General features: G+C 47.4%; 2 protein-coding genes across 2 annotated transcripts in view; one reads left to right on the forward strand and one right to left on the reverse strand.

Moving 5' to 3' along the window:
- Positions 1-6,307: 6,307 nt before the first annotated feature.
- LOC115598153 (translation initiation factor IF-2-like) lies at positions 6,308-7,615 on the reverse strand. The gene has a single exon (XM_030448615.1). It carries the CDS (start codon positions 7,613-7,615, stop codon positions 6,308-6,310), a length of 1,308 nt encoding a protein of 435 aa, XP_030304475.1.
- The window catches only part of LOC103538191 (cat eye syndrome critical region protein 2), a 94,641-nt gene continuing 78,841 nt past the window's right edge, over positions 6,671-22,470 (forward strand). The window contains exon 1 of the mRNA XM_030444588.1: positions 6,671-6,852. The gene's annotated coding sequence lies outside the window, so the exon portion shown is untranslated. The remainder of the gene's footprint in view (positions 6,853-22,470) is intronic.

Consider the following 22,470-nt stretch of genomic DNA (forward strand, 5'->3'; position numbering starts at 1 on the left):
TGCTTTGCCACACAAGTGCTAGCCAAATTCCCAGTAGGAGGATGCTTTTTGACTAAGAGAGGCAATGCAAGCTAAAAACATCACAATGTCCCTAATTTTCTGATGGTGGTTGTGTGACTGCTCTTATGCTTCATGGAAAAAATGGCTACACTTCAGTGAGGTGAAATTACTCCTGCTTTCCAATGGCTTGCTCAGCTGAAAATAGTGTTGTGAAATAAATATCTGAGAAATTAAAAAAAACATTGATCAGTTTTTCAGTTCCTTCAGTTTGTAGGTATGGCTGCTTTCATACTAACTTCTGCATTGAGTGAGATGAATGTGTATGTCCAGGAGATGAAACAAATAGTGCACCACACTTTTGCAATTGTACCTTCTGAGGCATAACAGCTCTGGTCTGTGTGTGAGAGGTGTAAGGGTATGTTCTAATGGGTTCTTTGAGCAGATGAGTCTCAAACCCATGTTGCCCATGGCACAGGCTAAAGGAATCATGGAAAATCTCCTGATTACTTAAAGTTGAAGAGAAGTGTTGTGTCCCAGCGAATCTGCAGCCCTGTGTATGTTAGCTGAAGTTTAAATGTAGCTGTATTGATACCATGTACCCAACTTCAGTAAGAGGCCGTTTGCAAGCTGGTTCGTGCCAGCACTGTGCCAAACAAATGAGAATGACAGCTTTTTCTTGTGCTACTCCTGTTCCCAACTTCCACCTCCCACACTTCAGAGCATTGTCCAGACAGACCCTGTTCTCTCTCATGCCTCCACTCAGCAGCTGCTGTCAACACCCACCCATCTCTTCCCTATTCATTCTCTGCCTTAACATCTGGCTCTCTTTTTTATTGACTCCCTCATCTTTTCTCTTGATAACTTAAATTTTCAGTTAGGCTGCTCAGATCTGACATTTTATACCTTCCTCATCTCACCTTCTTATTCAACCTTGCAGCATCCTATTCCCCTTCAAAGCCTCCTGCTTGACTTTGCCTTCACTATGCATTTCTCCCTTTTTTCTCTATTCAACTTCTCCCCCCTTGACTTTACCATCTCTTTCAGCTGCTCCCCACTCTTTGCTTGTCTTCTTCACAGCATTCCTGCTCCTTCCACTTTCCAATTATTTGTGAGTACAGACTCTTTCATACTCCCTCTTAATTAGGAAGCAGATGCATAGACTCCTCCACTTCCCACCTCTCACAGCATTTACCAGTTTCTCCCATCCTCTGCTTCCCTTGTGTCTCTCTCATCCTACACAGTCTCTTGACTACAGCCATGTCCTCTGTTCCAAATCTGTTTTCCTCTCCTTCAGCACTCCCTTGTAAAAGAAACAGGAATTTTCCCATTGTTCAACTCCTGTTTAGTTTCATGCGTCTCATATGCCACTGCTACCCCTATTTATAAAACCACAGCTAGTGGTTCAAAATAAGCAATTGTCAAAACCCAAGATGGCTTTTTTCTCTCGACTCTCCTTGTTTAGTTAGAGGAAGCAAAATGTCTCACCCACTTGCTTTCACACTTCTTCTGTGGTCCCTCCAGCTTCCTCCATGAGCCCAGCCCCACCACTACCCAGAACCTGGGCTCTCTTTTTCACTGCATGTGCCTCAGTTTCCTAGGCTTTTTGTCTGAGTCAGAAAGGCAGAACAAGGAATTAAAGCCAGACCTCTGATGCTACATATTCCACTTTGGTCTTTGCTCTGTTCAGGAAGGCTTTTCAACCACACCATGAAAAACACAAAATCTCTTTGCTCAGGAGGCCTTGAAAAGGGAACAAGGAACTTGAAGATGGTTCAAAATACAAAGAGTCCTAGAAGGCATAAGTGGCTTGGGGTGAAAGTAGGAGGCTAAATCACAACGGTCTTCTACTTTTTAGCTCAGAGTGCAAAAAGAATCAAAGGCAGTGTGATTGGCTGGTGTTAGACTGAGGGAGGCCAACACGAACAAGAGAGAAAAAAAAATTCTGAAGTGCTAGAAACAGGAGCTGAAAGCAATTCACACAGCAAAATGCAGAAGTCTTGTTTCGAAGGAATGTTGGATTTAATCTGTTCTTAAACTGTTTCCCCTGAATGAGGGAAACCTGAACCTCCCAAAGCCCCATGCTTCTGACAGTGTGCTGCCAGGGAGAACTGTCAGAGTCTGAGGTTTGGCTGCTGAATCTGCAAGTACTTTTGAGTCCTTACAAGGGAAGAGCGCAGGTCTTCCTGTACCTAGTTCATAGGTATATACCTTTTTATTTATGAATGATAATATCACTTCAGGTGCTGAAGTACTGACCTATCACTGTCAGTAATCCATTCTCTTTCAGAGTTCTACCTATCATAAACCTAAGACTACATTTAAGCTTTGCCAAACTGGGTAACATATTGTTCATCTTTGTGGAGAAAGTGGAAAGCATTCCCCCCCCTTCTTTTTGTTTCCACACAAAGTGATTTGTCATACAGGATTGGGAACATTCAGTCATTGCATTTCCTGCAACCTTTTTATTTGCTTTTGGCACTTAAATTTGGCTTTTTTTTTTCCTCAAGTAAACCAGCTCAGAAATCCAGAGATGACCTTGAACAACAAAAACATGAGGCTTTGATTTTGTCTGTCAGCCTCAGACAGAGGCAGAGGTTAGAGTAGTTCAACACAGTGTAAGCACTCAATTTACAGCCAGTTTTGGAAGAAAAAAAGACAAAAATCACAGAAGACAGGGGAGAGGTGGAGTGGAGTGTATGTATGGAGGGCTATAAGCAGCCAGGATTGATTATTGGGCTGAAAGCAAGTCATACCAACAGCCTAAAAAAAAATTATCAAGAGGAACAATCTAGCGTACTGAAAAAGGACACTGCTCAGAGCAGGCTTTAGTTTTGTTCCCTATAGCAGGAAATTCATAAGCAAAGGGGGTTTGGAAGAGAAGAAGCAAATGAATTTGTGAATGGAGACATATCTCAAAGAAGAGGAAATACCATACTGTACTCACCAAATCTTTGCCTACTATTGAACAGCAGTAGGAGACCAGAGATTTTTGTGCTTGAATAGTAAAACCAAGGAAGTGATTTAAGAACAGTTTAAGAGTCTGGCAAAGTGAAGGAACATCAATGAAGTGATCATGGTAAGCCCCCAGCATCTTTGCCTAAAAAGAACAAAACCAACAGAAATAATGGGGACGATAGAGGGAGCCAAATTAATTCAAAAAAGTGTTAGGTAAAATTGGAACCATAGCTCTTCTGAAAAAAAGAGAGATAAAAAGTCTTCATTTAAGCTTCTCAAAATTTTTAGTGGGATATAGAGTGGGGATACTACAAAGCTATTTGACCTAGTGTCAAGGACAAACAAAGATGCAGCAGTAAGATAAGCCATGGCTGGACACAACAGGAATTCAGTGAGGAATGTCAAGACAGAATGAGCAAGACAGAAATGCAAAATAAACTCCCCTTAAATGACTAGAGTACAAAACAGTTTGTTCTGTGGAAGAATCAGGCATTAAGTAATAATGCAGAGTTCTGTAACTTATTCAAAGGAAATTGTATCTGAAAATTTGTCATTCCAAGATTTCTCAGGCAGACCTATTGGTATTTTATAGCCAAAGTGCTATAAGTTATCTGGCGCTCTCCTCTTCAGCAGTTACTGTATTGCAGCTGGAGCTCTTTTAACCCAGTTCAGGCAGATGCAAGACACAAGAAAACATACACTGCCTTGCTCAGTATCAAGTATTGGAGTCATTGTGCCTTGAAAAGATTCAAGGTGTCAATGTCTTCTGCAAATAATAAATTAGCTAAGTCAAAATGTTTTTGGGAAAACAGACTCAAACACCATGCTTAAAAAATGTAACTAGCCAATTAAGCAGTGCACATTTTGGAAAAACCTTGGTGGGGAAGGCTTCAGAAATCTATGCTATGGGTGTGAAATTTACAGCAAAGAAGAGTGAGGTCTGTGTCTGAGGAACAATGTAAGAGGCCTGATGCCATCTCTTTTAGCTTGTCCTCTGCCATGCCATTTCTCAAGCCCACAGTCCCTTGAAATCAGAGGTTGCCTCATCAGATCAACCCAGCAGCCCTACTAATCTAGACTTGTCATTTCAGTAGTTGTCACTCTCTGATACTTGAAAGAAAGGTGCAAGAAACCCCGTAGTGGACAATTATAGAATAACCTGCCCAAAAGGGAAAGTTCTCCCTAATCCCTCATCACCAGTTAGTGGTTATGTTGTGCCTTGAAGCCTGAAGGCTTACATCCCTTCTAAAATTTATTTATATCCTGTCTAATGTGACCATGAATGTTCTCAGTATCCATATAAATGTCTAATCCATTTCTGAATCCTGCTAATCTCCTGGCCTCAATGAAACCTCATGGTAGCAAATGCCGTGTGTTAATTACAAATGGTACAAATATTTCCTTGCACCATTGTAAATTTGCTTCCCTCCAGTTTCACTGGGTATCCCTTGATCCTGCAATATGAAAAAGGGCAATGAAATTAGAGTTTGTTCATTCTTGCCAAGCCATACTTCTGTCTCTTGATTTGTTTCTTCTCTAAACGAGCTGTTCCCACCCCCCACCAGAGTTTCCCCAGGTCAGTCTGTTAGGCAGTGGCTCAGGGGAACAGCACGGAGTTTATGCTTTTACCTTATTCTCTGTTGTCAAGTTCATTTTGAAGGGAAACAGGATGAGGAAACACTGAATATGTGAAAAGTGTATGCTTGAGACTGCAGTTTCTGAGATCCGACTGAAATCGGAGCTGGTGTTAGCTTAGCAGCAATAAGATGATGCTGACTGATGCCACTGGCCTTTGCCTCCAGGGTTGCCCAGAGAAGCTGTGGCTGCCTTCTCCCTGGAGGTGTTCAAGGCCAGGTTGGATGGGGCCTTGAACAACCTGATCTAGTGGTAGATGTCCATTCCCATAGGAGAGGTGTTGGAACTAGGTGATCTTTAAGGTCGCTTTCAACCCCAGCCTTTCCATTCCTTTCCATTCCATTCCATTTCAGACAGAGCAGGACACCTGTGATGTGGTTTTCCCTTAGCCTGCTCCAGGTGCTCTTCAGGCTGCTCTGAGAGGGGAGGTGGCACCACCCTTCCCATCCCACCTTGGGCATTTCACTGTTTCCTTGAATGGGTGCAGGCGATCACTGGGCTGTGGGGTGTGTCCAGTCAGTTCTGGACTAATTGCCTGAGCTGTGAGTGCCTTTGCTCTACTGTCCTGCACAGTGGTGCTTTGCAACCATTTGGAAACTGGGCTGTAGAGGCAAGCCAAGATGCTGTAAAGGGATGCAGTGACAGCATGCAAAGCTGTAGAAGCTCTGTGTTTCACTGGACCTTGGTGTGTCATTGGGGCAGTCCCACAAAAAAAAAAAAAAAAAAAAAAAAAAAAAAAAAAAAAAAATCCATCTTCATGGGTTCTGGATGTATTTCTATAATAGATTTCAAAATAGGAGAAATGGAGGTACTGGGGTGCAGGGCAAGATACTAAAGTGCCTCAGGGCATAGGCAGATGTTTCACTCATGGCAGGAGCAGCAACACGTGGAGAACATACATGAAGTTCCTTCTGCTTGGGATACTTCACCCAGAAATTCAAAGTAAGAACAGAAATCCTGGAGGGATGCCCCTTGGCTGCTCCCTGACACACCAAGCATCCGCAGCCACTCCTGGTGACCTGCCAGGGACACAGGCCTGGCACTCACTGGGGCTGAGGCACTGTCCCGGCCAGCTTGATGGCCAGCCCCATGCCCGGGGGACATAAGCAGGAGATCCACCCGGGCTGAGGGGAAAGACCGGGGCTGCACACCAGCGAGCCCGAGGCGAGGAGCAGAGGCGGGTGACCCCTGAGGTGTGGGGCAAGCCGCAGGCGAGGGAGGACAGAACCCCGAGCGGCTCTACATCCCATCGCTGTGCTCCAGTGGTGGAGGGGGCGGGCACGGCACAGGTGAGGCCGGCGCCCCCTTTCCTTGCCCCGCAGAAGATGGGGGCGTATACCGGGCAGCCCCTGCTGCCACTCGGGGGACGGCAGCAGCCCCTCCCTTCGCCCCGCCCACCGCCCGGTATCTCCCCCCACTTTCCTCTGACTACGCCCACAGTGGGCGTGGCCGTGGGGGCGCGGGGCGCCGGTTGTTGTGATGAGCTCTGGCTCCGCCCCCTCCTCGTGCACGGCCGCGCAGCCCCGCCAGCCGCCCCGGCCCCGCCCTCACGGCTTTGCCCCCTAGCCCTCACCCCGCCCCCCAGAGCCAGTTTAGCCCCGCCCCCACCCGTCCTCGCCTTCCTATTGGCTCTCCCACCGAGAGCCCCTCCCACTCCCTGCCTGGGACTCCGCCCCCCCCACGATCCCCCGGACCCCGTCGTGTCCCCCATTCCCCATCACCCCCCCCTCTCCTCCCCGTGTCCCCCGGCCCGAGCCCATCTGTTCCCGGCGGCGCGGCCGTTTCTCTGCAGGGCGCGGGGAGGCGGAGGAGGATGGGTCCGGGCAGCGGCGGCGGCCGCCGGCGGCAGCAGCAGCAGCAGCGCCCTCGCCAGCCCTAGCGCCCCCACGCCGGCGCCGAGCCGCCCCATGCGCGGGCGGCAGCGAGGGGGCAGCGCGGGGCCGCCGGGGGGCGGCGGCTGAGCGGCGTGGCGCGGCGCCGGGGGGCGGGCGGAGCCGGAGCGCCGATCGGCGGCGGCACGCAGCCGCCCGCGGACTGAGGGACGGAGCGAGCGGGCGGCAGGCAGGGAGGCAGCCGCGGGAGATGTGCCCGGAGGAGGACGGCGGCTGCGGCGGCGGCGGCGGGGACGGCGTGGCCGGTACCGGTGGCCCCGAGGCGGCGGTGGCGCTGGACGAGCTCCGCTCCTGGTGGGAAGTCCCGGCCATCGCGCACTTCTGCTCCCTCTTTCGCACCGCGTTTCGCCTGCCCGACTTCGAGATCGAGGTGAGAGCCCCGCGGCCGCCGTTTTCCGCACGCTGCCCGCCCCGCCGGGCAGCCGCCGGCCGGTCTCCGTCTTTCTGTGCCGTGGCGCCGTCCCCGCTGCGCTCCCGCCGCCCGGCGGGTCTCGCACACCGGTCCCGGTGCAGGCGGGCAGTGGGGCGAGGGGCGCACCCCCACCCCCGGCGTGCAGCTGGGTCCCGGCGCGATGCGGCGAGGGGTCACGCCTCCGCTTGGGGTAAAGGCAAACACTTCCCCGTCCCTCCCGGGCGCGCTCGCAAACTTTCGGCGCGTCCGTCCCGGAGTGGCGGCGAGCAGGATCCCCTCCTTCCCCCAGCTCCGGACCCGGCGGGGCGCACGGCAGGGGCAGCCGCGAGCGGAGCGGGGCCGACAGTCGCCGGGCCGCATTGTTCCGCCGGGCCGGTCGGTGCCCGCACACAAAGAGGGGCAGGGAGGGGGGGCTCGGGACGGAGCCGGCGGTGGGTCCCCCTTGCCCAAAATGGTGGCAGCGAGTGGCGGGCTCGTCTCGGTAACCCCCCTGTCCCCCTGGGGTACCCGTGGCTGTTGCTGGGGGGGACATCCCCACCCCGCTCAGCCTGTGCCCAAGTTGGTCCCTTTTGTTGAGGGGCGTGTGTGAGGGAAGGTGCCGCTGCAGGGTGGAGGGGTGCGGAGGGGCCCCGAGCCGGGCGGCGGGAGGTGCAGCTTTTCTCCCGCATCCCGGCGAGCCCCGGCCAGGCCGGGCGGCTCCGCAGGGCACCGCGCCGCTCATTGTGCGGCTCTACAGAGGCTGCGGGGTGCGACGGTGCCTTCCATCTGCCTCTTGTCTCCCACCTAGGGTAAAAACTCTCGGCTTTCGTACCTTTTCACCAAATTTCCTCTGAAACTTTCTTGTGTGGGTGTTTTTTTTGTTTGTTTGGTGGTTGTTGTTGGTTGGTTTTTTAAAAATTCAATTCTTATTTTCGGGTGTGTGGCTAATGTTCCGTAAATATTTTGTGCTTTGGCTACAAAGTATGTCTGGGTAGGAAATCTTTTGTGCTTGCTGTGAAAAGCTATTCTTGCCGGCGCGTTGGCAATAAACCGGGTGAATAACGTGGTGGCGTGTGTTTTTTAGACAGTAATTGCCCCGTGAATGCGAATTCCAAAGATGCTTAAAAGTTCAATGGGATGCGCGAAGCACTAAAGAGTAAAACTCCTCTAGCAGGATGTGATTTTCTGAAGAGGGGGAATCCCTTATGCGGTGCGAAATCTTGAAAGGGGATAAGGTCTCTCAATGATGCAACTTCTTGCGAAAGGGAACTCCCCTCCCCCTCCTATTGATGCCAAACCATTAAAGGGGGAGGCTCTCCGGGCCCAGCAGCGCAAAGTCTTGAAGGAACCTGAATTTACAATGATAAAAGGGCCAAGACACTAGCCTTTCACCTTTGGAGGCAATTAGCATCTGGCTTTCTTCACAAATGAAGTAAATGTGGGCTCCCCTTTGGTTCTCGGAGCACGCTTAGGGTGGGGGAGTTAACATCACTCGGAACAAATTAACTAGCTTTTTTGGGGGGTTGCCCGGCATGAGGAGCGTGGGCGGGTTGGTGCTGGGGGTGTTGCTGAGCAGAAGCAGCCCACCGAAAATGTCGCAACCCCCCCCCCCCCAATAACTCGTGGTAGAAATGTTTTTTTTAAAGGATGGCATGTTTGTCCAAGAGACAGTGGAAAACGTGGTTGAAATCGGGATGCTGTGAGAGGACGGATGCAGCTGTCAGAACTCCCGGCATAGTCAGGCACGCTGACTAAATCTCCTTTTCCCGGCACTGTGTGAACAGCTCAGCTCAGGCAGTTTCAAAATTCGCTGCTCCATGAAGCTCATCATCCTGTTACCCCTTGCCTGGTGCAGTTGTTCCAGTCTCACCACTGGTCTCAAGTGTATCTGGGATTGGTGCTTTGCACAAAGAGCTTACCCAAAGGTGTGGTGTGAAACCGATGGCCAATGAAGGGACTTGGACTTTTTTTCTAATAGTATCGCTCCATGTCTTTTTTGTTTTTTGTTTTATTCAACTGCATGAAGAAGTCTCCCCCTTGGTTCTGGACCTTGGATTGATGGTGCCGATTTTCACTGCTGCCTCTGAGATATGCTTTGAGGTTTATTGGTGCCTGATTAAAACAGAGGTGGCCATTCTTCCAAAGGTGTGAGAAAACTCTAGGACTTGAGGCAGTATTAGGTGAAATTAAAACCTGAGACAGCCATCAAAAATTGAAACTGTAGTAATCAACAAATGACATTTCGTTACTTTGGTTATTGTGGGGAGGAGGTGTGCTTGTGGCTAGATTCAAATGGTTTGAGAATTTACTGCCCCTTTCCTCAGAACTTACTGTCCCTGGTGGGTAATCCATGGCCATGTGTCCCTGTCCATTTGGATACAAAGTAAAGCAAGTGGTTTGGGTCAACCTGTTTTCTTGTATCTTCTGGCAGAATCTGGAGAGCAGGAGTGGCTCACCTCGGTAGGTTTCAGCTGGAGGGTGGTCACGCTCAAACTCCTGAGCATCATCACAAATGTTTGTCTGACCATGTTCTGTGTTTCTGTGGATGGCCTTACTCTTACTCCAAACTCTTCTTGGAGAGTACATACATTCTTCTGAGAAGGGCTGAGCTTAAATCCTGGTTGATGACTTTTTTTTTTTTTTTTTTCTGATACTATTGTATCTTCAGAGGGGAGGCATTTTTTGTAAGTGTTTTAAACAAATCTGCAACAAATATACCCTCCCCTTTGCCTTCACTCAGTTTTAGGGAAGGGTAGTTTTATAGCTGCAGTCTTTGCAGTTCCCAAAGCAGACAAAACCCTGAGCTTCCAATATGTTTTCGTGGTGGTTTTTGTTGTTTATTTTAAAGCTGTAGTTATATTTTTGTTTTGTTTCTCTCCCTCTTAACTGTTGTTTTTGGTTGGGGTTTTTTTTTGTTGTTGGTTTTTTGGTTATGTTTTTTTTTTTCCTGGCAGGTCTGTCCATAGATAGCTGGAAGGCTGTGTAACAACAGACCATCTGGACATATCCCTCTCATGCCGAGCAGATTTGATGATGGTATTTGAGAAGTTTGGGAGCTTTCCTATAGGGAGATAGCACAGAGATCTTTTCTTATTTTTTTTTTCTTTTGAAATACAAACCTTTTGCCCTCCACTTATTGGCCCAAAAGATAGTGAAGCTTCCAGATGTGGGGCTGCCATCAGCAGTTGGATATCAGAAACCTGGGAAGCAGATGTTTTGTTTTCTTTTGCTGGACCAGTGTGTAGCCAGAGACTACAGGGAAAGGGTGTCCAAAACTGAAAGAAAGAAGCGCATCCATCAGGCTGGTCCCTGGGCATTGTTCGGGGAGGGGGTGGGTGCAGCCAGCCCCCATGCTGGCTCTGGCAGATGCAGGCGCCTGACGAGGCACAGGGCTCCTCTTTTCAAATCTCTGCTGCAGCATCACCAGGCGATGGACTCTGGAGGGGTTCAGCCACCGTCAGAGGGTCAAAAGTTCAGTGGGCCAGGAGCGGGTGCTCTGTGACGCATTCAGCTTCACACCGTGTTTTTACGTGGATCTCTGAGGATGGCAGAGAAAACTTCTGTCTCCTGGGGTGGGGGGTTTTTCTTCCCCCTCTGCCCCTTTTAAATGGCTGCCTTGTCGGCCATCTGTTGTACAAAACTTTCATGCCACTTCAAAAGTGGGCTTTTACATGTGTTGATTTGGTTGTTGTGGCTTCTTTCTTGGTGGTTTGTAAAAATCTGCATCGAGTCAATTTGTTCTTACCTACTCTAAGAGTACTCCAGCCAGAGGAAGTCTGCTTACATGGAGCACGTAATAATTTTTTTTATGCCTTGCCGTGATGGACCGAAAGGATGTGTTTCACAGGCAAGTTAGTACAGGCAAGGATAGGGGGTGATTTGTTCCCCTCTTCAAGACTGTACTGTAATGTACCTTTCATGACAAAAGTGTCTCCTGGCTATGTGCCCTCCCCTCTGTAACTGGAATATCCTCCTGGCAGCTGCAGGGATTGTTTGCGTTGAAAATATTAGGAGGATATTTAGGGTTTTCAACTGTATTTTAGCACAACTTGAAAACACTGGACAGAAGCCAGTGTGGTGCGGCCACCCAGCTCTTTGGCATGTGTTCCCAGGAGCTGTGGGCTAAAAACATTTAGGAACTTCTGCCCGGGTAGGTCAGAAGAAGGTGACTTTCCAAAACGTGCTTGAAAATAGGCAAAACATTGTTTTTAACTTAGTTTATTTGGAAAAGGGGGAAAAGCCACATTACACAGGGAAAACATAAATCTTTTCCTGTGGTTTTTAAAAGCGCCTTTGGGCAAATTGCGTCTGCTATTAACTTCACTAGAGTTTTAAGATGCTTTTCCTTACCTCTTGCCCCTTCCTAGCACTTCAGGCTCTGGCTTTACCTTTAGGTATGTTCCTCCCACCCACAGACAGAGCACTGCTGCTCTTGTCCACCTTTTTCCTCTATAGTGTGGTATCTGCCCTGCCACTTCTTAAACAGGCTTTTTCTCTCAGGAATATTATGTGGGTCTTGCAAGTTGGTGGCTGCTACTGCTCCCATGGGTTCCCCAGGAGGAGGAAGAGTGTGGAGAGAAGAACAGCCATGTGAAGGAGAAAGCAAAGAACAGGGCATTTTTATTTTTTTTTGCCTGTGCAAACTCCAGAACTTTAAAAGCAAAAAATATTTTTTAATGTACTAAACTCCATGAGTGTTAGAATTTTAATATGTTGGAAAAATGTGGTTCCTAGTGATGACTGGGTGGCCAAATATGCTTTGACCTCCACTGCCCTGTCATGTTAGATCCCACTGAAATTTCTCTGTGGAATCCTCTGGGTGAGTCCCTTGTGATCTGAGACAAAAATGCCATAACCTTCCTGTTGCATCAGTGGTTTGTACAAAGTTAATTGTACAGGCAGTGTGGTACAGCATCTGAGTGCTAAGCCTTCCCCTCTCTATAGAGGGTCTGATACTGCATTATTATTTATATTACAGTAGATTATACAGCATTTGCTGATGCCTTATTCTGTTGTATGATAGCTCAGGTTGCCAGGTAGCTTCCAATTTAGAATCTGATTAAAATAAATGCAACAAGTAGGTGCAGCAAGCTAACCAAAATGTCAGTGAATGTCATGTAGGTCATTTCTACTCATTGACGGGTAAGTCTGAGCTAGTTTAAATGCCTTTTCAGTAGAATAGTTCTGGCATAAGGATATCTGTCCCTTTTGCCATTTGCCCATTGCTGGTAGGCAATGTTAAAGTGGAAGGGAGAGGGCACTGACTGTCAGAAAGGAGAGTGAGCAATTGGTCTACTCACTAAAACTTCACTTTTCTGCAAAGCACCTGGCTTTAGAAAGAACAGGTTGTTTGAGAAAAGATGGAGTAATTGCCAGTGCAAAGAGAAGTGCTGTACAGTGAGTAGACAGGGCTGGAAAAATAAGAACTTCAAACATACTGGAAAATGTCAACCCCGTTGTGTTGAGATCCATTTATGGACCACTGTCACTCCATGGTGGCTCTGGCTACCCAGGGCAGTATCAGCTTCATCTAAGTAAAGGGTGTGAGTTGGGTATTTTTAATTTGAAAATCGTGTTTAAAAACCAAGAATGCAATGGAGGGTTAGTGCTGGGTTTTTTTGTTCTTTCTGTATGTCCCATCCACTGTTTGGTTCAGTTGTTTCAGCAGTGCCTCATCCCCTCTCCCCATGTCTGTTCCAGCAGCAGTTCTTAACTTCACTGGTCTTCACTTTTGCTGCCTTACTTTATCTGTTCATAATAGAATTATTAACACTCTACATGTCAGTATTGGGCTCTAGAGTTCATTGAGATTAATGGAAGGGGAGGCAGAGAGATACTTCTCATAGCTGTTGTTTCAAGTGGTCTGCAAATTGGAAAGCATTATATCTAGTTTCTGTTTCAAACGTAAGTCACATCTTTCCTAACTGTAGATCTTAAAATTATTTAAATAAGTGTTTATGTTTTTGTACAAGGAGAATCTAGTGTAATTGCATTAAATTTAAAAAAAAAAAAAAAAAAAAAAAAAAAAAAAAAAAAAAAGTTGTTCAGGAGGTTGATATGTGAGTTAAAACATTATCTTAAGCCTATGAAAAGAAACCAGAAGTGACTGTACACAGCCAAGAGGTGTCTGAACAACAGATGAGGAACGTTATTTTGACAGCAACGTTTTAATGGATCTGAGTTAGGTGAGAGGGGAGTCAGTGAAAAACTGTTAACAGTTGAAGGCAGAAGAGAAAGAGGAACATAGGAATTTCAGAGATTTGGATGTAGTACATGGGGGCTGATTTTCTGTGGTGTTAGTAGTTGGAAGCAATTACCTCTTCCACTAGTGCAGCTGACTTTGAAAATCATGTCTGGCGTTAGCCGAACTTGTTTAAAAACCAATTTATGATGACCTGGTGCAAGCCTTTTTTTCCCTCTAGGGAAAAAATACGTTTTGTGTAGTAGCTTAGATATGACTTTGCAGATGGCTTTGTTTACGAAGACCCGGCTGCCACAACCTTGTACCAATGTAAACCTCTGCATAGTGCATCCAAATATATGAGGCCTTAAGTTTGTTCCTTTCGGAATTTGATCTCGCCAGACCAGCTAGAAGTAACACCTTTAAAGTGTTGCGGCTTTACATGTAGACCTGCTTGACTGCGGTCTTTCTCTCCAAGCGAATAATGCCGGCAGAGCTGTGCCATTCTGCCCCTGGCATCTGTTAAGTGCCTGCATGAAGGGTGAAGAATTAACTTTTGTAATGGCAATGGATGCTTTCATAGACTTCTTTCAGGCAAAAATCTCCTCGAGAAAAGGGGCATAGGCAGAAATAACAACAGACAGGGAGTTTTAAGCTCCTGAATTAAAAGTTTAGCCTGTAAACCTTACTGTAGGTAGGTATGAAAATTATTTTTTTCCCTCCATCCTCGTTACCAGAAGCAACAGCATCTGGTCTAGTGGTGGGAACAATGTAGCCTAGTGATTCCTCCTTCCTTACAGTAGAGAATCCTGTTAAACACACAAGGCTGTGCCTCAGAGTGTATCCTTTCAGCAGGCTTGTTCCTTTTAATGGGTGCCCATTCCTGGGGTCTCCATTGTTTCACCAACAATAGCACTAGGGGCAGCTGATTTGGTTGACAGAAAATGTGTTAATTTAACAGATCTATTCCCTTTAGCCGGTCTCCTTCCTATTGTGCCCCATTTCTCCCCCAGTTCCTGGGGAGGAGGGCCCCAAGAGCAGGATCTGTTAGGTGGAGGGCTCCTGCAATTAGGAAGGGTTTGCAGCCTTTTGTGTGAGGCACAGAAAACAGCTGATGAGGAAAAGTGGTCCTAGTGCGATTTGCTTGCTGCCAGGGCACACAGTTTTCTGCTTTTTGTTTTGGTTTTGGGGTTGTTTCTTGGGGGGTGGGGTGGAATTTGAAGACTGCCTTTTACTGGGGACATGGGAATAACTTGACACTGTGGGATGGTGGCAGTCAAGGTCTTTGCTTTCCTCCAAGGTAGCCTTGCAGCCCAACGTGGCAACTCCTTTCAAAGCTGGATGAACTGCTTGACAAACTCTTTCTATCCTGTAAATGTCTAGTTAAAACACCAGCTTTCCACCAAAAAAGGAAAGCTGCTGGTATCCAGGCCAGGGATGCTGAGGGCTGTCTGGAGAAAGCAGTCTGTAAAGTTAAGACTGAACAATTTGAAACATGAAGGACATGATGGTCTTCAGGCCACCTCTGCCCTTGACCAGCCCACCAGTTAAACACAGTTTTGGAACTGGTCTGAGATAAGCAGTGCAAAGCTCTTCATCCTAGGTATACTTACGATGATTCAACCCTTTCCTATATTAATTTAGCTTAGTTCAACAACAGGCTGGTGGGGCTGTGAGAGTCTCTCTGCTGGGTTTTCCATCGATGTGGTCAAACTGGTGTGCTCAGCTCAGGGTGAAGGAGGGCACACATGCTGCTGAAGGAGTAGTGAAATGCCAAGCTTTGCTTTTGGGGTCTGACAGATGCCAGAAGGAAGATTTCTGTCCTTATCAATCTCTTACTTTGGCTCTTACTTTTGGTCTGCCCTTCCCCTGGCACCAGCCCAGCTGCTTGCTTGGTCCTGCCTGAGCTCTTGGTTGCAGTTCTGCAGTGCTGTGATGGGAACAGGACCTCCTTCTTTTGGTGGCCACAAGCTGCTGGGTCAGTCCACTGTATCTCCTCAAACTCTAGCCTTAGGTTAGTTCTGCTTTCTGGAGCTGGTGATGTAAAAGGAGCTCTGAAGAGTCTTTTTCCTCCTCGTTGGTAAAGCTCTTAATTCTCTGGCTCTTTCTTTCCAGTTAAATCTGCCATAAAGGGCCTGGAGCTTTGCATGGCCAAGGGCTTGGAAGGCAGCATTAGTTCTCTCATTTCTGGTGAGCGCTGTACACATGGAGTTGTGTAGCAGAAAAAATATCTCTATATCCATAACACAAGGCAGAAAGGGTTGTGGTCGGTTGGTTAGTGTTTTTTTCTCTCGCTTGGTTTTTTTTGTTTGTTTTAGGAGGCAAAGGGTGAGAGTTCACTTGAAGAGCTTGACTTTTAATAGAGCTTGTCATTGTTGCTAATATAAAACAAATGATGAGCTTGGGAGAGGAGTCAAAAGCTCCCTCTTCTGGTGTGCTGGGAAGGTTTAAATGCTGAAAAATAAGCAAGGGAAAACCCAAAATCAGCAAGCAAGACCCCTCCAATTCTTTACTGTGGTATTTTTAGATCTCACTTACACCTAGCCCTTACTGGCCCAGCAGGTAAGTTGCTTCATGACCCCTGAATAAGTAACATTAAGGGTGCTCTGTAAAAGTGGAATGTATTTTCAAATGCAAACCAAATTGCCATTGCAAGTAAAAATGAGTAGTGGTTTCAGAAGAGTTCTCAGCCCAAACATGAAGGGTGGCAGACCTTCATGTCTACTGTTTCTCAGTGTGTCTCTTTACTTCTCTTTTCTGCAGTCTTTCTCTTGCAAACATCATGTTTTGTCCCACGCAGCTCCCAGGCCACAAGTGTGCAGTGGCATCTTGACATGTTTGGGATGATTGGGAGGGACAAATATGGAGAGCACTCACTGTATAAACTGTGCATCCCAAGGCTCTCCTGTTGCTATTTGTTGAGTCAGTCAAGTATTCAAAACTCATTAACAGCTGATTGATGGAGAAATGTGCACAAGGAGTAATACTTTGTTGGGATTTTAAGATGAGTTTTCTAAAGATCTGTGTATAAAGTACAGTTTGAGCACTTCTGAAAATAAAAAGATTTCAGCACATTAGAGAAATTAGTTCCCCCCCTTTTTTGTATTCCTCTCTGAAGAGTTTGCCATCACGTGGCCGTTTTCCCTTTGTTTTTACCATGGACTTATGAGTAGTGTGTGGTGGAACCTGAGGGCATCAATTCTCAAGCCACCTTACCTGGGCAGCTCCTGCCACCCATCACAGGTAGCAGTAAAACTGCTCACACAGTGTTAAAACATCAACTTTAAAAAAATTATTATTGTTTATTTTTCTTTAAGTGAGCTGGAAGCAGTTCCCCCAGCCATCTCTCTGCAGCCCCACAACAAGGTTGTAGCAGCATGACTGAAGGAGCAGTGGCATGGGAATGGAAACAGGCAGCCAGGAGGGGAAGGGCTTTTTATAGCTGACCCTTCTGCTGAAAGAAACACTTATCTCACTGCAGCCCTGGGTGGCAGGTGGAGTGAGACTGCACAGGTAACAAGAGGTCATGCAGCTGGGGGGGGGGACCTGGGGAAGAACTCTGTAAAAGGGTTGTGGGGTTTGTTTTTTGGGACTTTTATCAAGGCTTGCTGTATTTCTTTGAGTTAGCATTCTGGTTAGAAGAAGCTGAAGTTAAAGTTGATGGTGGTCAGCTTTAAATCATCCTTTAAATTGTTCCTTTAAAAGTCTGACCTGAGCGTGGAGTTGAAATCAGTTAAATTGCTCTGCAAACAACACTCTTGCTCACAAAAACAGTGAAAGAACTGATTCTTTCTTAGAAATTCAGGCTTTTATTTTTTTTAAAAAAACAACAACACTTTTTTTACCCCAAAAGTTTCTCTTAGTCTCTGGTCACCCAGCAATGCATGTATCTACCCACAGGGATTTGCTTGCCTAAGCTGAAGAGGCTGGAGCAGCTTGCCTTGTCAGACAGGGCAGCCATGTAGAATAAACAGGGAATAGCAGTCTTGATTTCCTTTCTTTCAGCCTGATACAAGGTGCTGAGGCACAGAAGACTATTTTGCCCTTAAGATAATTGTGTATTGGAGAGGATCAAAGGGCTTGAGGTTTTTAGTTTGTTTTTGAGTTTTGTTTTTTTGTGGGGGTTTTTTTTCCTTTTTTTTTTTTTTTTTTGAAAGGGGATTTTCTCCATGGACAGCTGCAGTAGTGCATTAGTAGTGCAATGGATTATCTTTCCATGATCTGTAGGATCTCAACCAGCTATCAGGGGGCCCTGCTGAAGGCTGTTGCTTGAGGGAGGCAGAGTGAAAGTCTCCTGTAACAGAGAGACCTGTTATGCCTGGGAACTCGGACCACTTGACTCCCCCTGCCCCAGCAGGCTGGGTGGTGTTTGATATTTATTCTTAGACCACAGATAGTACCACGGAGCATGGGGAAAGGAAGTCCAGCTCCTGCTTATGTTTAACTGCAGCTGATGCCCTGCATCCACCCTGCCCTCTGATGGAAGTGCTTATTAAGGAATGTGAGAAGGGAGCCGATTCCAGCTGCTTCAGTGCACTGTAAAGGGCAGTGTGTAATTTGGGAGGGTGTTACGAGTCCCTCAGTGGAACAAACTACTCACTGTAGTAAGCATCTGACCTGCCAAACGCCCGAACTTTCTCATTTTGGGAAGTTTTGGATGCTGGCTGATCCACAAATAGCCATGGCATGGAGTCTTCCTTCACATGCATGATGGGTATCTGGATCTTTGCTCTGTGCTCCTCATCGGGGTGGGTGGGGTGAGAGGCGTGGCTCGTGTGGCCTGAGTCTGCGGCAAGGGTGGCAAGAGGGGATGGGACAGGGCTTGATGCTATCAGGGGTGGAGATCAGGTCATGCTGTGCCTCTCTGACCTGGTTTCGAGGCCGGGGGATGAGGGGACTGGAATGTGCACGGTGGCGGAGCTGTCAAGGAATGCGGGTCCCCAGGTGGCTGTTTGAGTCTCTTGTGCTAAGTTGGGCTCATATTGCATCTGCATGCTGGTTAGTAAAGGGATGGGGCTGCTCTGTCTTGAGGCTTCCTGAGGTAGTAGGATGACTGAAATGTGGGGGTGAATTTTATCTTGGTAGCAAATAAACTCTCCCATCAGTGTTTTCAAAGTTTTCTCCTAACCTTAATAACAAGTTTAATCACTTTTGGCTTGTTTTGTTTTGGTTTTGTTGGTGGTCGTTGGTTGGGGTTTTTTTGGTTGTGTTTTTTTTTTGAAAAGTGAAACACAAGCTTGGATTTCAGGGCTGGCTTTTTTCAGGATGGGCAGTTAGAAAGCACTGTCTCTTTTTTTGTTCTAACCACTGAGACTGTTTTCAGAATTAAAGGATGAACATCGACCACCATATGATGTGTTGTTTTTCCTTGGAGGAGTAACTACAATTTATGATCATTGCCTAGTCTGTAGCCAGTTGGCAGGAAGGCTGCTGTGAAGGGATTGATTATTAGTAGATGCTTCACTGTGCTGTCCAAGCCTGAATTTCTTGATCTAACTGGTTTCCTTCATTTGGAATGTCTGCGGTCAGCAGAGAAAAGAGAGGGAGCTACATTTTCCCTCTTTCCCATTTCTCATTCATGGTATATGCTCAGGAAAAAAGGGTCAACAGAAAGTGTCAAGACTTCAGCGTTCTCATAGAAAGCCAGCTGTCTAGCTAGCTGGCTGGGGACTGCTCAGAATTTTACTGCTACCTCTTGGGATTCTCTCAGAATTTATTTTCAGTGTGGTGCCTTAACCAAAACTAGTGCTGTTTGGTGTGAGCATCCTCCTGGAGAGGAAGCATTTCCTCTTTTCTTGGGAAATGCCCCAGAAGAATGGGAGCATCACCGGGAGGGTGATCTAGTGCTCAGAAATGGGAGTGTCTGCCCTATGATGGAGAGACACTGTGGCAATTGGAGCTGAGGCAGCATTTAAACCAGCAGCAGAGGCCATAGGGAAGTACAGATGCAGCAGCACAGGGCTTGCTTGAGTGTGGACAGCAACATCTGTCACATCTCCACGGATAAACACCGGGATGGTTCAGTCATGCTGAACCGCACATCCTGCTGCAGCCCCTCTGATAAACCTGGGCTAGCTAAATAAAAGTTAGCATCTGCATGGCTACAGGCTAAGAGCAACCACGATGCTGCTGCTCTGTGAAGCAGCCAGTGCTGCTCTTTGGGGAGAGGGAGTTTCTGAGTCAGGTCTGAGCAGGAGCAGTTGTGTGAGTTGGGGGCTAATGGAGGAAGGAGGTGGTGTGGCAGGCTGGGGCTGATCTGTGCACCCCAGCTCAGCTGCCCTGCTGGGCTTAGGCTGAATTGGAAGAGGAGACAGCTGAGCTAATAATACTTAAAAAGCATAAGGGTGGGACACTCCACACCAGGCCTTGGAAGTACTATCGTAACCTTCTTTCCTCCCCCTCTCCCAAAGCCCCTCTCTGGCTGTGTGGAAGTGTCCCAGTTCTTGCAGCTGTGTTAATTGTAATGGGTCATTTAGTCCTGAAATCCCTGTTTAAAAGGGGCAAGTCCTTGCCTCGTGTGACAGCTGCCGCCTTGCACTTTTCCCCAGGCTGGAAATAACTGCGTATGACACAGGAGCAGAGCACGGCATGGGGGAAGGAGGAGGGTTCCTGGCTTCCTCTTAGTGCTATAATGGCTTTGCTGAGTGAGTCTTCTCCCATGTGGACCATAGCAGAATTATGCCCCACATATTTAGCAGATCTCTCGGTTGTCAGTGCCTGGGTGGTACGCTAACAGCCTGGTGCTCTCCAGGCTCTGGTCGTCTGGAGTGTTCTTGGACATCTGGGACTGTGAGAGAAGGGATGAGGTGGTGGTGACACAGGACGCTTGCCTAGAGCACCAGGGAGCCTCTCTGGAGCCAATATGCTCTCCCATCTGGAAGGGGGATCTGTGCTGTTCTGTGCAGAGGCAGAGATGATGAGAGGGAAGCAGAAAGGTTTCCACTCCCTGCTCCCATCCTCTCCGCAAAATCCGAAGCTTTGAGCCCATGGAAACCTAGCCAGCTTTTCCTTCTAGCTGAAGGGCTGTCTCCTGATTGGAATGACAGCTTTGAACTGGAAGACATTATTTCATTAGCGTGCTAATCAGATACAGAGATTACCTGATTGGCTACTTAATAATTAAATGAAGTTGCCTGTAATTCTTTGAGCACACACAGAACTAATTAAATTAACCCTTCACTGCCCTGCATGCCTGGGGTGCACTTGTGTGAAATGGAGACAGCAGTTTCCTCAGTATGGGGACTGTGAGCAGAAGGGAGGTGATGGCTGCATAGTGGCCAGTGATGGACCACCATGGTGGTACTTGACTATCAAGAGCCTGGAGAGAAGTATAGTTGGTGTTAGGCCTACCTGGTAGGTGATCGGTATGCCTGGCAACACTGCCAAAATACTTTGTCCTGAAATAGTCTGCAGAATGCACTGGACTTTAAATGCCATGGAAGTTGGTGGCCCGGCATACATCACAAACCAGCCAATGGCTTTGTATCATCTGATGAAGAGCGAAGTATTGGTGAAGAAAGATGCACTTCATGTTTCTTTGGGGGAAAGTCAAGTGGACCTTCGAAGCATTATTCCCAGTCTCCACCAACACACAGCCCCAAACTAGCTGGGACATCTCCGTGCATTTGACAGTATGTGGTTAAATTTGTTGACCACCTAGTTCTCTCTACTGCTTCAGTGGCTACTTGAGGAACTGCATTATCCCCTTGTGGACAGGAAACAAATGTATTTCTTATAAGTCATATCAATCTCCTAATTTACTTTTTTTTAATTTTTTTTTTTTTTAATAAAGAAGAAGAGTGATAAGGAGAAAGTTTTCCTGTTTTCCAGCCCCAATGCTGCACCCAAGCTTTCAACTGTGGTAATGCCAAAGGTGTGGCACAGTTTGGCATTTCTAGTGAAAGGCTTATTTTTATAAGCTGTGTTCAGTGATTTGATTGCTAGGGTGAAGAGTCAGTATCTGTAATTTTTTTCTATCAGTTTTCAGTACAGGCTGGGCTGAGACAAACAGCAAAGAGGCCTTGCAATAATCTAACTCTGTTCCCATGCTGCTGCTGCCTCTTTCTAGGCTTTGCCCATACATGTTAAAATGAAACTGTCAAATTAAGCACATTTCACTGTCATCCAAGACTAAACTTGGCAGAGAAGAGCCCTTGGACCTTCTGGCCTTAACCACAGCTGGCTTCAGCTACCCCCGTGAGGAAATGCCCCATCTCCATTTGCAGTGTGCACCGTCACCTGTTACTGGACCTGTTACGTCCATGTTACTGGACCTGTTACGTCCATGTTACTGGATCCATCCTCCTTCCTCCCCCTTGAAGATCCATGGCAGCAGCCATGCCCTTGGAGTCAGCTGATCCTCAGTGGAGGGATAAATATCTGAGCGATGCTTTGCCTTTAAAATCTGGCTTCCACATGTCAGGCAGCCTGAAACGCTGGCTTGGGAGACTGAAGAAAAGAAGACAGGATGGAAACAAAAAGGCAGCTTTCAGTGTAATTAGGTGGTTGAGGTGTCCTGTCTGGTAGGAAGCATTTGCTGGGTAGAAGTGATCCCTGGTGTTGACTCTACACAGTGGTGGAGACAGGGTGTGGTGTGGTGACAGGCCTGAGAAAGAAGTGCAGAGTAAGCAGAGAGAAGGGCCAGCCAGCCTTGGGATCTTGTGTCCTTGTTGATCCTTGAGATTTGGCTTCTATGCTTCCAAGGGAAGCATTTGGACCTGTTTTCCCCAATAGTTGGCCCTTGCTGTCCTTCCCACATGCCCCACCCCAACCCGTGGCAAACTCAGAGCAACAGTACTCATGCCCACCGCTTAGCTATGGTCTGGGCGTAGGTGTCTGCCCCCATTTTGTGAGCTAGTGGCCAGGCATATGCCTCAAATATGTGGGCTTGGGGAGGTGAGGAAAGTGCCTTTAGCTGATGCAGGGTCAAGCTTGAGCCCAGCTGCAGAAGCCAGTTGGGTTTTAGTATAATTAATATTTGATGGTGTCCTGTTGTAAAAGGGCAATAAGTAAGGTTAGCCAGTCTGTGCTTGGCCTCTTGTTGAGGTAAAAAGCTATTTTCTAAAGAGATTTCTGAAACAAAGGATCCTGTAGTGAGTGGTGGAAGTGGCCATTTAAATGCATATGCCCATAAAGATGCTGCCTGCCAGCAGTTTTGATATTGGAACAAGTGGGACCCACTCCTGTGGGTAAAATCATGCTCGGTATGAGAGAGCCTGAATGCCGGAGATTTGGTTTGGTGATGGAGCTCAGGGAGGCTTTTTACCTCTTGTGTCCTGCTCTTTGTTTTTGTTTATGGGTTGACAAAGTCCGATTAGCATTTCAATGTTGGAGGCGAAGGCCCTTGGGGTGTGATGGAAGGCGGTCTGGTTTAGCCGGTTTGGGATTACTGCTCCTTCCCCAGCAGTCGTCCTTCC

Source organism: Calypte anna, chromosome 1 (assembly GCF_003957555.1).
Source record: "Calypte anna isolate BGI_N300 chromosome 1, bCalAnn1_v1.p, whole genome shotgun sequence".
NCBI classification, from domain to species: domain Eukaryota; kingdom Metazoa; phylum Chordata; class Aves; order Apodiformes; family Trochilidae; genus Calypte; species Calypte anna.